General features: G+C 37.1%; 1 protein-coding gene across 2 annotated transcripts; it reads right to left on the bottom strand.

Moving 5' to 3' along the window:
• Window positions 1-1,770: 1,770 nt before the first annotated feature.
• ple (tyrosine hydroxylase ple) lies at window positions 1,771-14,269 on the bottom strand. Of its 2 annotated transcripts, XM_089645962.1 has the most exons (8): window positions 13,945-14,269; window positions 7,476-7,587; window positions 7,138-7,245; window positions 6,621-6,662; window positions 4,703-5,522; window positions 3,799-3,925; window positions 2,881-3,110; window positions 1,773-2,772 (listed from the first exon to the last, which is right to left on the bottom strand). In XM_089645962.1, the coding sequence occupies exons 1-8, from the start codon at window positions 14,011-14,013 to the stop codon at window positions 2,598-2,600; spliced, it is 1,683 nt and encodes a 560-aa protein (XP_089502088.1). In that variant the 5' UTR covers window positions 14,014-14,269; the 3' UTR covers window positions 1,773-2,597. The 2 variants fall into 2 exon arrangements, with proteins under 2 accessions (XP_089502089.1, XP_089502088.1); XM_089645963.1 differs by lacking the exon at window positions 6,621-6,662 and having other exon boundaries at window positions 1,771-2,772.
• Window positions 14,270-14,861: the final 592 nt, after the last annotated feature.

The raw sequence follows: 14,861 nt of genomic DNA, 5'->3' as shown, positions 1-14,861 counted from the left end.
GGTGCCCAGGTTCAAGGAATAATGTTTTTGTCTTGGTCTTGGCGCCAGATACGTTTGGAGCGGGAGAGACTGGTTGACTGCTTAACTGCTTGACCCCTCCAACCGGACTACCAACCCATCGCCTTTAACCGAAATAGGAGAGAGAGATTCATACGTCCGTCACTCTGGGACACCATAACCCCCAGATTCCACCCTCTTACCATATTCCTTCCCAAAACTTCTTTTCTTTCCCAAAAAAGTCATACAGCTTACCCAAAGATGACAAAAAATAATTTCCTTCAGAGCCTCCTGCGTGGAGTTAATGTAAAAAAATAAATATTATTATTTTCGGGATTGGTAGGTATGTTTATAATTGCATTTTCTTCAATAAGAATTGCCTGTTATGTATAATAAGTTATTATACGGTCTTTCTAAACACAACAACTAATGTTTATATTTATTATGTGTTCGGATACTTTTTTCACAAAAAATAAGCACCAAGAAAATACATGAGGATAGGGTATTTCATATTATTTCCGCATATTATCTCGTAAGCGCTTATTACAAGAGTTTGCAAATAAGTTTTTCTGTCTTAGTTTTTTCTAAATTTCATATCATGTAGTTAAATAACACTATAAATCATTAAACAATATTTTACGCATTGAAATAATGAAAGTGGTGCGGTTTTGATAAAATAATTTTAATTTTGAGGTCAGTGTAACGACTTTTATTATAGCAGGAGCGCAACTAGCGTTTGCGTCTGAGACGTTCAGCAAGATCCTTGGTCTCATTCTCACTTTTTATTCAACATTACGTCAATCATCGACCAGCTCGAGTATCATTTTTTTTAATTATGGTTTTATGTAAGTGCCGCACAAGAGTCCCAACTGCTCTCAACCGTTGGTATCTAGTATTAACTGAAAGTATTTACCAATATGGAAAGTACCCCAAATATACACGAAAAAACTTACTGACATTAAATATTGCTAATTTATTCAGAATTACTTCAAATTAATTTTATTCCGGTTAAAAACGGGACTGCAGGTCTTTAAAGAATGAATTTACAGGTTGAATAAACTACTAATGAACGTCGGAACACGTGAAAACTCTAATATTTTCGCATTTTGTTATTCCGTATTAACAGGATAAACGCAGGTGTACGAACACTTGTTCCGATATATTATGAATGTACTAAAAGTTAATTAATAAAAAGGATTTTAATAAATCAGCAATACTCATTTTTGAACTCAAAAGAGCAAAACGCGTCATTTCATGCATAGCTCCAATTATAATACGACGGGTTGTTTAACAATATTTGAACAGTAAAAAGTTAAGGTTCTGTTATTATTTCAACAAGGACCGGTTTTTTCACAGTACTTGAATTGTAACGAGTATAAGACTTGTTCAGGACACTCACAGAATTTGAACATGGAAATTTGATGAATCGTTCAAATTCAGTGAAGAAACTCGTCCTTAGTGTCAGATTGTTTTTGGGCAATCATATTCCCACCTCTGTTAGTATTAATAAATCTATATTAATATTCGAAACACATGTTACGACAAACAATGCAAGTGGGATACATTGGGAGAAATTGGTAGAGTGAATGGGTCTAAGAGGAACACCAAGGCTTGTTATGGTTCCTATAATATTATTTAATTTTTAAGAAATAAGTGGATACAACTTTATTAAAATAATTGGCATTTTAAATCTAAATAACGCAGCTAGATTCATAATAATCGCCTTTTTGCATTTCTTATTAATCAGCAACCTAATGAAGCAAATCGCTAGTTTTCGAGGATTTTGGAAGGGGTACAGGGGAGGGAATGATTGGTAAGGCATATTGAAATAAATACGCTATTAAATATTCAATTTAAATTTATTCACATAACACACGTGCCTCCAGTCATTCTCTATAAACACGGCGTGATTTCAAATAAAACATTGATTACATTTGACATATCACGGAATAAAGAATCGATGCGAATTCTGTACAACGATGTTAAGGGCAATTTAAATCGCTGTACAATATTCACAACGTTTTTTCTTCTTGCGGATCGCAAAAATAAATAGTTAACCTTGAGAAATTGATACTTCCATTCTCACTCCATTCATGCACAGCGGTTCCGGACAGCTGCGTTCTTTGATTTCTTTCTCAAGTTATTTTTAATACTTTCAAAATAATACGATCTGACTAAATTAACCACAAATTATTTGATAGCAAATAGCAAACAAAGCTATCGGGCGGTCGCGGCTCTCCCGCCCGCCCAGGAACGCAGCGGTTTATGGATAGCCATAATATAAATATTACAAGAAGTGTTAAAAAAATGCGATAAAATTAAAATTACTAAATAAAATAAAATAGATGAGAACTTTATACAATGATAAGATGCGACAGTCGAGCGGGGATCACGCGTCAAGTGGTGTCAATCCACCAGTCACAGCAGAGTGTGACTACACTGGCGCGCTTTACAGAAATAGGATATAAGTTGGTGCAACTTGCTCTAAACGAAGCGACGTTTTTCCTACTAGGAAACTCAAAACAAAGTTGATCCCCCTGATTGAATCAAATGGTGCTAAAATACAGTAATGGGTGTTTAACGTTAGGTGCCGGATCGATTTAAGAGAAGGTCTTGTTCTTCAGCTTGTTGAGAGCGTTGTTCAGGTGGAGCAGCTCGGTGTTCAGCTGCGTCACGAGGGTCTCCAGGCTGGATACGGAGTCTAGGACTTCAACGCGCTCTGTGTGCGGGTTAAAGCGGACCTCGAATGGGCGGGACATCATGGACACCCAGCGCCTAGATAAACAAATAAACGCAGCCAATTAGCACAGACACACGAGCAGACAAATATATTGACCTCTTGTTTATCACTCAATAAGTGGCACAACGTGGTGTTGTTCTTACCTGAACTTCTCTTTGGCATCCTCGAAGCTCTCAGCCACGTAATAGATGGGCTGGTACTCCTGGTCCTGGTAGGGCTGTATGGAGGTGGAAGCAGGCTCGAAGGGACGGAGCTCGGGCTTGTCGCTGATGGCGTGCAACAGCTCTCCATATGAGGACAGCAAGGCCGCTCCGTAAGCCTTGATCTGGGTGTCTTCCTTGCAGAGGCCGAACTCAACGGTGAACCAGTAGACCTGGAGAAGAATTATTATAAGTTCGTTGCTGCTTGTTGCATAACGCATAACTTTTACTGATGATGGGTTAGTTTTTATATCGCCATACAAAGTTGTCATTATTCACACGCACATGAATTGAAAGAAGTTGCTGCCATTAAGTAGCTGTGATTATAATCAAAACATTTATATTTGAATACAGACGCTGTAGCATTCTTGCAAAAGAATACTAAATGCACACGTAGATGATTGTTTCGCTCCTAATTTTGTAGAAAACGTTAATTTGTTAACATAAAGCAGGACAACAACAAAAACAATTTAAACCGTACACGAAGATGCTAGTCCTTTAAAAATGGTTAATGATCCTAAACAAAAAAATAATTATCACATACATTTAGAGAAGTACTTTTCGCAAATCTATTGCACATTGATTTTTCAGCACACAAACGCAAGAAGTCAATTATATTAACCAAACAAAGAATAGTAATCTGTAGTGTAGATACCAGTATTTCGCAATTACATATATTCCGCACATAATAAGAACATAATAATATTACACATGAGTTGGCATTTGTAATGAAAGAATGTTGTAATATATTTTTACATGTAGGTAAGTATGTTTCATGGTTAGATGTATATAATCAGAAATCAAAAAATAATATTGGGTAAGTTTCTTATTTCGCTTTGTGGACCAATGAAGGCGACTTACGGTGGAAAGTTTTTCAATCTCAGAGTCGGACGCGCCAAGGGAGGCGAGTCCTATTTCCTGAGAGAACTGGGCGAATCCGGGGTCAGCCAGGAGGGGAATGTGACCAAGGAGCTCGTGGATGCAATCGCTGCAAAAAAAGATCTTATTAATTACTAGAACTTATCAAACATCCGTTTTCTCGTATACAATTTCAAATAAAAACAAAAAATAACAACGATGATAAGCTGTCATTACTTAATCTACCATCGGATCAGAAATCGCTTTGCAGATCCTCCCTCTAATTCAAATCTCTGAATTCAGAGACAAAGTTGAGTGGATCATTAAATAATTAGTAAGCATCAAATTTAAAATATAAAATTGTAGTCTTGTTGAATGGCGAGAGATACAGGAGACGGAGAACTGGTCCATTAGCCACGGACACAAAGTTTAAATTGATTCATAGACACTGAAGCTCTGCGCGCCTCTAGTTGTAATTTAATTACTAACCCATTATGTCACAGCCGTAGCCATTTTAGTACAATCGCTTTTAGTCGTGTCACTCTATCAGCAACGTAATTGGCCTTGCGATCAGAATACGCCGAGGGTATCGCAAATTGCTATTTCTTTTTCATCGCTCTCAAGGTATGCTCTCCGAGTAATAAAAATCATATTTCAGGTAAAAAGAAATAAAGTGTGGGAGGTCGGAATGTAATATAAGCTCCATTGGATCTTTTGTTCCGATTTCCCCGGGGAGACGCGATCAAGGCGCGCTTACTTGAATTAGACATTTTATTATAATATAATTCATTGTCGTCGGTTGACGGAAAAAAGATTTATTTAATATTGTACTTTGCGGATACGATTTGGTAGAAAGATTAATTTAGTTTCATTGAATAGATTGGTTGTTTAGTGAAGATGTACTTACGGCTCGGGGGTGTGGTAGGGGGAGTTAGCGTGCCTGACGTACTGTGTGGACTGGAATATTCTGAAGGCGAGAGAAGCGAGGAAGTCTCTGGCGGTAAGCAGACCGGCCGCGGGGCGCAGGGAGAATCCGGTGCTCTTCCTCAAGAAGTCACTGATCTCCTGCAGCTGGGGAATGCGGTGCGACACGAAGATTTCGTCCGCCTGCAGCATGGCGAACACGCGCCTGTACTCAAGGCACGCGTGCTTGGGCATCAGGTCGAGCACGGTGTTGAACACCCTAGCCCAGGTCTGGTTCTCGCTCTCGGTATACTCAATGTGGGGGATGGCATCTCCGTACTTGTAAGCGAATGCGATTTCAGCAATGTCCTTTCTCCTCTCGCGGTAAAGCTTATCGGCGAATCCGGGGTGGTTCATATCCAATTCAGGCTCGTACTTAGTCATCAAATGGTTGCACCTGTCGAGGTCTGAAGCGTGCTTGGGGAACCAAGGGTCCTTGATGGACGTGTTGTTTTCATTGAGGAGGTTGACTCCCACGAAGGCGGAAGACTGCCTGAGCGCGCGGATGAGCTGCAGAAGGTTGGTGCGAGACATGTCGACGGTCACGAGGACATCGAACTGGATTCCATCGGTCTTGGAAGACCTGGTCTCCAGGTGACTGACGGTGCCCTTGTAGTTGTCTACGGTCTTCAAGATGCGTCCCAGAGAGCCCATTCCGTCGCGCATGCGCAGGAGCAGAGCGGCGTGTTGACTGGCTTGGTCTGCCTCGGGAGATTCGGCGATGGCATTTTGCAGCAAGACTTCCTCTTCAGTCAGGCCAGCGTCTGTTGTATCATAAAATTGTAATATTTCAATAAAAAAATCAGATGGAAATTACAAGTAAGGGGTAGTAGAATGGCTGTGCAAGTACCTAGAGTGAGAAGCAGCAGAGAAGGGTGTGAGTGAGTGAAGAGAATAATGTTCCCTTGTGTGACGCAAAGTGGATTTAAAATTAAATGAGTGCCGTTTAATGCTTTGTACGAAGCTGAGCCGTTTTAAAGTGGCTCTTGGCTTTTATTCCTGATTACCGTGTAATGCGCGCTATTAAACTGCACACCCTACAAAAATAAGGTCATGATTCTTGGATTATCGCTTGCACAAAAAAAGGCAATAATATATTTTATTTCTACCCGCACATGCCAGCTTCCTTTCACTGGCTTAATCTTTGATTCACTTGGCATTTTCTCATGGGGGATTTAAGAAAAGATCATCGTTTGAACTGCGGATAAGATCGCAAAGCTCTTTTAGTGCTCGTGTGAATTGTGTGAAACATAGCGTTATCTTTAGATAGAGATATTGAGTAAAATAGAGAGATAGTTTGAGAAAAATAAAATAATGAGTTGAGGTGTAGGTAAAGTCTTGATTATGATAAGCGGGTAGGTCGGCGTGCTTATCCAACGTGAAATGTTATATTAAGTGTTTTCCATTTCGTGACCAGTGTCAGATCAAAACTATGCACAGAATACTGCGGCTGTTTTTAAAGGTTAATGTTCCATTTGATTTATGATTCTAGTAGTAGGTATTTATTGGCGCAATCGCGTTCCGTTTCCTCCGGTGTAACTCGCCATAATAACTGTTATTACTTCGATCATTGCTGATCTTGTCCGTTAAAACTTGTTGAATGTAGAGTAGGGAAATAAATAATTAATGGTTTACTTTTCTATGTTAGCCTGTCACACGAAGCCTTGGCGATTGATTAAAGTGTGGGATATAAAAAAACCATTGCATATCTATTACGAGTTAACCTTGAAAGTCTGTTTTAAATTAATTATAATATTATGCTTTCTATCCTGCTTGGCTAATAATAAAGAATACATTTTTAGAAGACGATTTTTTTAATGGATATGTTTTTTTAAATGCGATAAAGTGCAAGGTGTTCTTACCGTCAAGTTTCCCGCCACAATCTCCATTGACTGGTACATCGGCTAAAATAATATACAAAACAAACATAAAGCGTGCATTTATACAACATAATACATACAAACAATCGTGCAAAAATGAATAATGGCAACCTAACAACTAGAAACATACGTATAATTACAACACTTGATAAGCAAAATTTAAAATCATAGCGTGCTCGAAAATAATAGATCTGAAACACCCTTTATATTGATTTGAAAGGAATTGCTGGAAATCTGCAAACCGGCAACTAGCGGTGATTTGAAGATTAAATACGCAGTGGTAACATTGAAAAGCATTTGGTTCTAATACAACATGTGCATGTTCTATTCAAAGCTAACTGGGGAAATATATCTATTCACCGATTGATTGAAAAACTGAATTTTGAGAAGGACCTTAATTTTACTTGTATACTTTGAATTCTTGCCGATCTTTTGGTTCATTATAGATAGTTTTCCCGTGTAGTCAAAAAAATGAGAATGAGGAGGCAAGCAAACTTACCTAGTCCACCATTGCTGACGTCATCCTGTGCGATACAATCCTCGACTGTCGGTTTGTTCTCGAGTTGTTCCTGAGCGTGTGCATGAATTTCACATTCCAAACTCGAATCTACGTTGAAAATAATAATAAGAAAACACAAAAAACTAAAAACTACGCAAAACAAAGATAATAGTCATGCATAAACATAAAATAAAAATCGGAATTCCATAATTTAAGATTAAATCATGCGTATAAAACAACGTTTTGATTGTTTGAATCAGGTAGTTTTTATAGAATTCCAGACTATATTAACGACATAAAATATGTTGATTGAGTTAATTGCATTGCAGGGTACTAACCATTAGCCCTGTGACGGGCTTCCTCTAGCACGCATTGCTTGGTCTGCTTGACGACCAAGGTTTCGAACCTCGCATCATCTACGAGCGAACGACGGCGAGATGGATAGCCGTTCTGAAACAAAACAACAAGTAATATATCAGACAACATCCTTTCAAAGGACTCGATGGTTAGTGGGTAGATAAATGGAAATAGCTCAGGACACGAGGCAAGCGACCGTATCCGGAAAGCGTCGACTATGGTAAGTTCAGAAGTAGTAAGTGAATGTCAAAAGCATATTCGCCCCGAAGCCTTCACATACATTTCAAGTCCGGGAATCTAATTTCCACTTCAACTTGTTCTTCGCACAAAGAGAAGTTAAAGAAACAATTAATGCGATTAAATTCATGCGCCTCTACATATATTATATATAGAACGTCATAAACATTTTCTTCAGAAAATATAAATTTTATGCTTTAATAGTAGTGCTTTTATCGGCGGCAAAAGCGACCTAAAAGCTTTCCGTTTATATTAGAACTCACCATGCCTCCTGGATAAAGTACAAAAGCCTTTAGGAAGCTCTTTGTGCTCTCCTCGTAATTCCCTCGCTTCGGCTAACATTATTTTAATCCTATTTCTTTAGTTACTTTATTCCAAAGTTAAAGTTATGCGCTTCGACTTAATGTTAAACATTTTGTACAGTGACTTTAACGTAGTGTACATTTTTTCTCAATAGATTCTATAAAAATATGCTTACTGGAAAATACACATTAATATTACCCCGTACTTTATAACTGATCTAATGAATCAAAAACTTTGAATATATTTAATATAATGCGAGTACCCTTTCCATCCATCTCTATGCTATGATATTCACACATGAACAAGTCTGATTACCAAATTAGCTCAGGCCGGAGTATTCCTTTTAGCCCACACAGTTAGAGTTAGAATGAAATTCCATAAAGTTCCCAAAAGCCGGGATATCATTAGGGACCCAGACACGTCCGGCCCGCGCCATTACCGAAGCCCGCTTTACACGTAGCGCGGGTCTAACTCGCCAGACTCGGTCTAAAGCCGGATTTATATAGCCAGTGGACCGAGGATAAATCGCTCTTTCCTTTTTACTTGTTGGAACGCATTTTCGCGCGCAGTTGTCCTAAGTGCTTTCTATTATTCGCGCCATTAACATTGGATTTTACGCTATAAAAGAACTGCGACTTCCCCGTGCTACTCACTACTGATTCTTCTCCTCTTTTCATTTCCGATCTGCCTGTTGGCTTTTTACCGTTTTCTGTTAACTCAATCTACCGATGCTAATAATTTATCACGAAACGTTTTATGATACGATAAAATTGAAAAAGTTTTATTAAAATTGTGTACCACACATGTCATAAAATACAAACGTACGTACAAACACAGTAAAAAGTTTTGTACATGTTAATCCATATTTACTTGTGTGTGCTGTTTTATTTGACAGTTGTTGAAGAGGTCGGAATATAACCCTCGACCTTTAGAACCGCAGACAGGTTTGCGCCACACTGCAAAATGAATGCAAATCCGTTCGCTACAGTTAGGTTTTATACGATGTTTTCATTTTCCGAATGTAGACTACAAAGCAATTTAATAAACTGGTAAATGGTAGCAAACACCATGACCCACATTCCATAAACCAGTTATTATGAAAAGTCATGTCAATAAGACAATAATTTTTTTTTACTTTCGGATTATATCATGGTTCTATAATAGTTATATAGGAAGGAAATAAAGTAAACTAAGATAAATTTTATCTTTAATCTAAATGGGATGTAGAGGAGATAGATATTTAGTATTTTCGTATTGATAATCTAAACCATTTATGTCTTGGTTATCTTTATTATATTATTATCTGCATAACTAGACGAGGTAACAAATAACCGGTTTTAACCAGCAGACTTAAATCCAGTCTTGATACGTTTTTTTGTTAGGGAATGGTATTTCATTATAGATATTTCTATCGCAAAATTTTAAACAATAAAGGTTTTATAGACGTCATTGTCCAAATATTCAATTTGGTTTTTAATTAATTGTGTGGATGTAAGAATTTTTCGAATGTTTATACATTTATATATGTGTTAAAATGTAGTTATTCATTAATCTAAAACTGGCATTTCTTTTAAAATGTTGCAATTTTGTCTGTAGTTGATGGCTACACAAATGCCAACGTTATTAAGATAAATTTACAAAGATTGTAGCTAGTTTTTAGTTCAAGGCTTGAATGAATGCTAGTCGATTGTGGATTAAATAGTCTTATTGTCTAATGCATTTACCATTTAATGAATGTGCATATATCTTTGACCAAGACACGTTCGTGTTAACTTGATAAAATTAACAGGACGAAACAATATTATTTAATTCAATAGTTATAAAATAAACTTCTAGTCTTTTTATTGTAAAAGTCCATTTCTCCATTGGATATTAAAACTACTAGCGTTAAATTAATAACACTACACCATTTTAAGAAAGGTCTGAAAATAGATTGAGAGAGAGGACTTCGTAAACCAATTTCCCTTTCATTTAAGGATCCTTTCCGTTGGGTACTATTTGTTGCGTACATCCGTTTTGGGACGGAAATTTAAGCATAATTTTGCCAAAGCTTTCGGCTTAATATCTTTAACAGTATCATTTGAATTATCATGTAAGAAGGTATATAATTATAAATTTAATTTCAGATCATTTCTTATACCTAGATACATAATATATGTAGTATTTGTTTGTCATCGCTTCCTAATATAATACGTATCTACATAATTTGTTGACAAACTGTTGAAACTTATATGAATTAGCAATATTGACACATATATAACACATTATAATATTTAATCCTTATTTAAGTACATAACATTTTCATTTAAAAATATGTTTCCGAGTCTTCATTTGAATATATTATTTTAATGTGAAACCGCAATGCTTCAAGCTAATATCAGCCAGGTCATAGAACTGTTGCGTCACATTACTATAAGTGTTTCACGATCAAGATTGGAAGATTGCCCAGCGGATGGTTGCAAAACCTTTACGATGTTTGCAGATTTCAAACCAGCAAAAACAATTCAAGCCAGGTTGACGTGACGCTTCAAACGCGTCTGATTAATGAAATGTAGGTAAACGTGACAGATTTTATTCAAGTCATTAGAAGGTTGTATAAACGATTGTATATTGAAGTGATTCACGCATTTCTTTCGTTATTAAATAGGGTAATTTGGGAGATCGAGCGACTTGGGGCATTATTCAGTAGAACGGGTTTGTCATTCAGCACTGGCGCTGGGTTACGGTCTCCGCCGAGCGACGGGCGTCACGATGCAAGGTCCTCCACATCCTGCAATGTCGTTCACCTATACGGGATCTTTGTAGTGTATAACGAAGTTCACCTGCGGTGTGCACCTGTACGCGAACCGCTTAATCATTGTTTGAACCTCGGCGCCCTCCATTATTATTTATGCTCGATGTTTTTGCACTTCATTCTCTTGCGATTCTACACTTAATGATTGCTTAACTTTATTCAATTGCAAAATTAAGTGCAATATTATGCAAGGCATTTCATAATTGTAAGGAAAAGAAATTCCCTGTATAATAACATAACATGACATAAGTAAGTAATAATGTTATTAAGTAAGGTAATATTAAAATTCGCAGTTTCTATCTTTGTCATAAAGTAATTCACTTTTTCTTCAATTTTTTTTTATCGTGCATACATTCTCCGGGTAAAAATATGTTTCCTCTGTGATGTCGTATATTTTCTGATTTCGCAAAATCTTAAGCTTCTCGGAACGATTGCATTCGCTTAAGTAACAATATGAATTTGCATAAAGAATAGTTGAATCAATCACTTAGAGGGGGAATTAGGACTCGCCTGTCCACCTGTAGGCATGTCGGCTTGGTCAGGCCTTGTCACTCAGCCTTGGGGCTGCGTGTTGATCATTTTATCTCCCACTTGCAATCAGATACGCACTCGCCACTCGCCACTTGGTATCTCCTCCGCGGTAACTTCTCGTTATCGTCCTCTTACATAAGCAACGGTTGAAATATGACATTCCCGGTTTAAAAACAAGGAAGGTTCCGCAGGTGATCGCGTTTGTGTTTACTTGCAACCTTCTATTCCTGTTTAACTTGTAGATTGTCAATTTTAATTAATTCATTTGGCTTCTATATTGATAATCCAACCATGGTTTGCTGCATAAACGTTTAGTGTAGGTATTTGATTACAAACTTTGATATAAAAGCGTGAACGAGTTATTAATGCATGACCCTGAATTACATCATGTTCTTGATATCGTCATTAAAGAAACTGATTGTTTGACAGCTAATGAGATTCTTAGCAAAAGATTTGCTTATAAATTTAACAACATTTTTTTTTTGATAAAAACAACAATCTCGGATAGGTAATAAATCTATTAATAATGAATGCTGAATTCTAGAAATTCAAAACATTATCTTTAAGTAATTGTTATAAATTTGATTGTTGGTAAACTCAAAATTCCGTTACAGTTATTGGAGCCAGTGCATCGTAACAACGACCTACACCGATTATTATTATTATTACTACAAGTGGTTAACCTTGAGACGTATTATGCAGTTGTCGCTATAAATTGCCACAAAGATTGTTAAAGCATTTATTAGCCGTTTTTTACCGATTAAAATAGATAACTTAAGAACTTAAAGACCTTTAAGCAGAGTTTTTCTTCCCACTTCAAACAAAGAAACTTGTAATTTTCTTCAAAAGCCTTCGATTGGAAATCAATCGTCGTCATTTGTTATAGTTGGCATATTAATTAATTTAAAGTAAAAAAAATATTTTCTGAGTGATTACTTCTTAGCACAGTTTATAAGGCCATTTTTTAAAATGTGAATCGAACTCGGCGATCCAGCGTCTGTATAAATATATTGTTACATATATAAACATGTTTGCTAAAGTATTTTGACAAGTTCAATGTCGTCGACGCGCTGATATTATTGCATTCCAGTTTTATGTACGTATACACTGATTATATCAATTATTATTAAGAATGAACGAAAGATCACGTCGTTACTTTCTTTTGCTTACCGCGTGTGTGTGTATTATCAGGTTATTGCTTACAAAAGTTTGTGGATTTTGAACAAGGTCGACCTGTTGTTATATCGTTTATATAAGATCTGCTTGTATATCGTAAATTTAAAAAGTTCTTACATAAACGCAAAATATTATTATCAATTTTTCAATAATAATTAATGCTTCTCACGTAATTTTGCCAATTTTTTATTTCAATATTTTATTTATCTACTTGAAAATATTAATTTGAAAATTATCAATATTATTATTTATCAATCTAACTGAATTATTAAATTCACCGCTGGGAAGGTAAAAATTTCTTAAATCTTGTTTTAGGATTTTTTCAAGTTACAGTGACTTGATTACCAAAGGAACAATAACAATCAGGGTGTATTTATAGCGAGATAATATTATTATCAAATTCCAAATTAATCTACATCGCGCTGTTAACTATCAAATCATCTAACATTGATTTGAATACTTGACAGATTGATCTGCACACGATTTATTGCGTCTAGATTTGACAGGCACCACATTGGAAGCCTTAACACGGAATCTTGGTGCGACGTCCATTGATTTCTCGCATGCCTCACTTGATCTGACAAGCCTTAGTCAATTGCAAGCCCCATTCTGAGCTACTCGAAGCCTCCATTTAACCCTCGATCAGATGAAGTACCATCCGTCAGTCGATGGAGGTGATTTCTCGCCATGCCCAACCAATGACGGTCTAGTCTCGTTTTTCTGTTTTTACGGTCATTTACAAACTTAATTTGTAATATTATATGATCAAGTTCATTTGGAAATAGAGCGTAAAATATACGTTCACCAAGGGCAAGGCAACGCTGAGCCTACTTAGTAGTCGGTGCTTCTAAACAAACCTATTACAGCGCAATGATAAGAACTGTGCTGTAATAGGTATTTCATGTAGTAAAACGTAAGACGCTACTTAATTTATGTAGAACTGTGAGATCCGAGAATATTTTTTAATTACTCTTTGACATCGAAGTAGTTAAGAGAACAATGGGTGTTTGTTTGTTGTCGTTTGATTATCTTCCCGATAATTAGTATAAGGTCTAGATTATACGAGAAAACAAAAGGAAATTTTCAGTTTTCAGGGAAGTCTTTGCAGTATGCTTTTTTGTTATGTATGTGTAACAGTAGATAGAGAGTGTAATCGTTAGTTCTCGTCTGTTTTGAATTGTTGTATGATTCGATTTAATATAATTGTACTCTACGCATGTTTTAACAAATAACTACAACAACGCCATACAGATTTAAAATGTATTTGTTTGGAGCTTTTGGCTCTAATTTTCAGGATATTGAATTAAATAATAAAGCGATGTGGGATAATTAGTGGAGTGGATGTGGCTCTCTTCTGTTGGTTGGTTAGATTGACTGGATCATATAGAATATTCGCCAGGATCACTTACCTCAATGCTGTAACTCTTCTTGATGGCGAACATCTCACGGTTCTTCTGTGCTGCTGCTACGGCCATCATCTTGATTTGTTGCTTGTGGGGAACTTTCGCGGATTAATAACACTGGGGTATCTACCCTTGAACTATTACGATCTTGTGGGATTACTGAAACTAGCCTGGAACACGGTGGCTTCCACTGCTGGTACAATAGGGATTAGATTAGCAAGTCTTCGAAAGCTTTACGAATAACGACCACGGGCTGTGACTGTTGCCTGTCTGTCGAACTGCGATAAAAGCGAACGGATTACCTATTGCTAACTGATCTATAAGATCGCAAACAAATCAATGAGTGCATTCGGTCTGTGTGATCAGTTTAAATAGTGGCGGTGTCGGCCCCACCCCCAGCGGGTTGGCTGAGGCGAGCGCGCGTGCGTCACGGCGCCCCTCTCCCGTACGGAACCGGTAGCGAGCGGGCGGCCCCGCGCGGCAAGGGGACGCTCGGGTAGCGCGCCCACTCCCCACGCACTCGCCACACAACCGCCTCGTGGCGCGGGGCCACCGCGAGGGCGACAATCCTCGGGATATTCCAAGGCGGCAAATAATCCGTTTTCAAACTAATTTAGATCAGGTTTTTTGTCGGAAAGAATGGCGATCGTGAAACAATTATTAGCAACAAGTAAACCGTAAACAAAGACAACTCAAAACAAAGAAAGGTCTCCATATTGCAGTTAGCACGACAAATTTACTTATACAACTATTACATTTTATTAATGATATTGCCAAAAAATTACCTTTTTTTTCATTACCTACCATTATTTAAAACTCGTTAGCGCTATATTTTATATTTAATCTTTTTTTAATAAAGTTTCATCGAATTTTTATTTGTTTTAACTGACCTTTATCAATCCACGTTAGATATTTTACCACTG

This window comes from Hesperophylax consimilis, chromosome 23 (genome assembly GCF_061612785.1).
Source record: "Hesperophylax consimilis isolate HC1 chromosome 23, BYU_Hcon_1.0, whole genome shotgun sequence".
NCBI classification, from domain to species: Eukaryota; Metazoa; Arthropoda; class Insecta; order Trichoptera; family Limnephilidae; genus Hesperophylax; species Hesperophylax consimilis.
The sequence above is the reverse complement of the archived record's forward strand: the minus strand, read 5'-3'. Positions and strand labels throughout refer to the sequence as shown.

Bases quoted from the DNA above. Each gene is read 5' to 3' on its own strand.
- ple (XM_089645962.1), bottom strand. From the start codon at position 14,013: ATGATGGCCGTAGCAGCAGCACAGAAGAACCGTGAGATGTTCGCCATC. The intron at 7,246-7,475 runs GTTAGTACCCTG...TTTTCAACGTAG, and splicing joins AGCCCGTCACAGGGCTAATG to ATTCGAGTTTGGAATGTGAA. The intron at 3,926-4,702 runs GTAAGTACATCT...CTTTTTTTGCAG, and splicing joins CCCTACCACACCCCCGAGCC to CGATTGCATCCACGAGCTCC.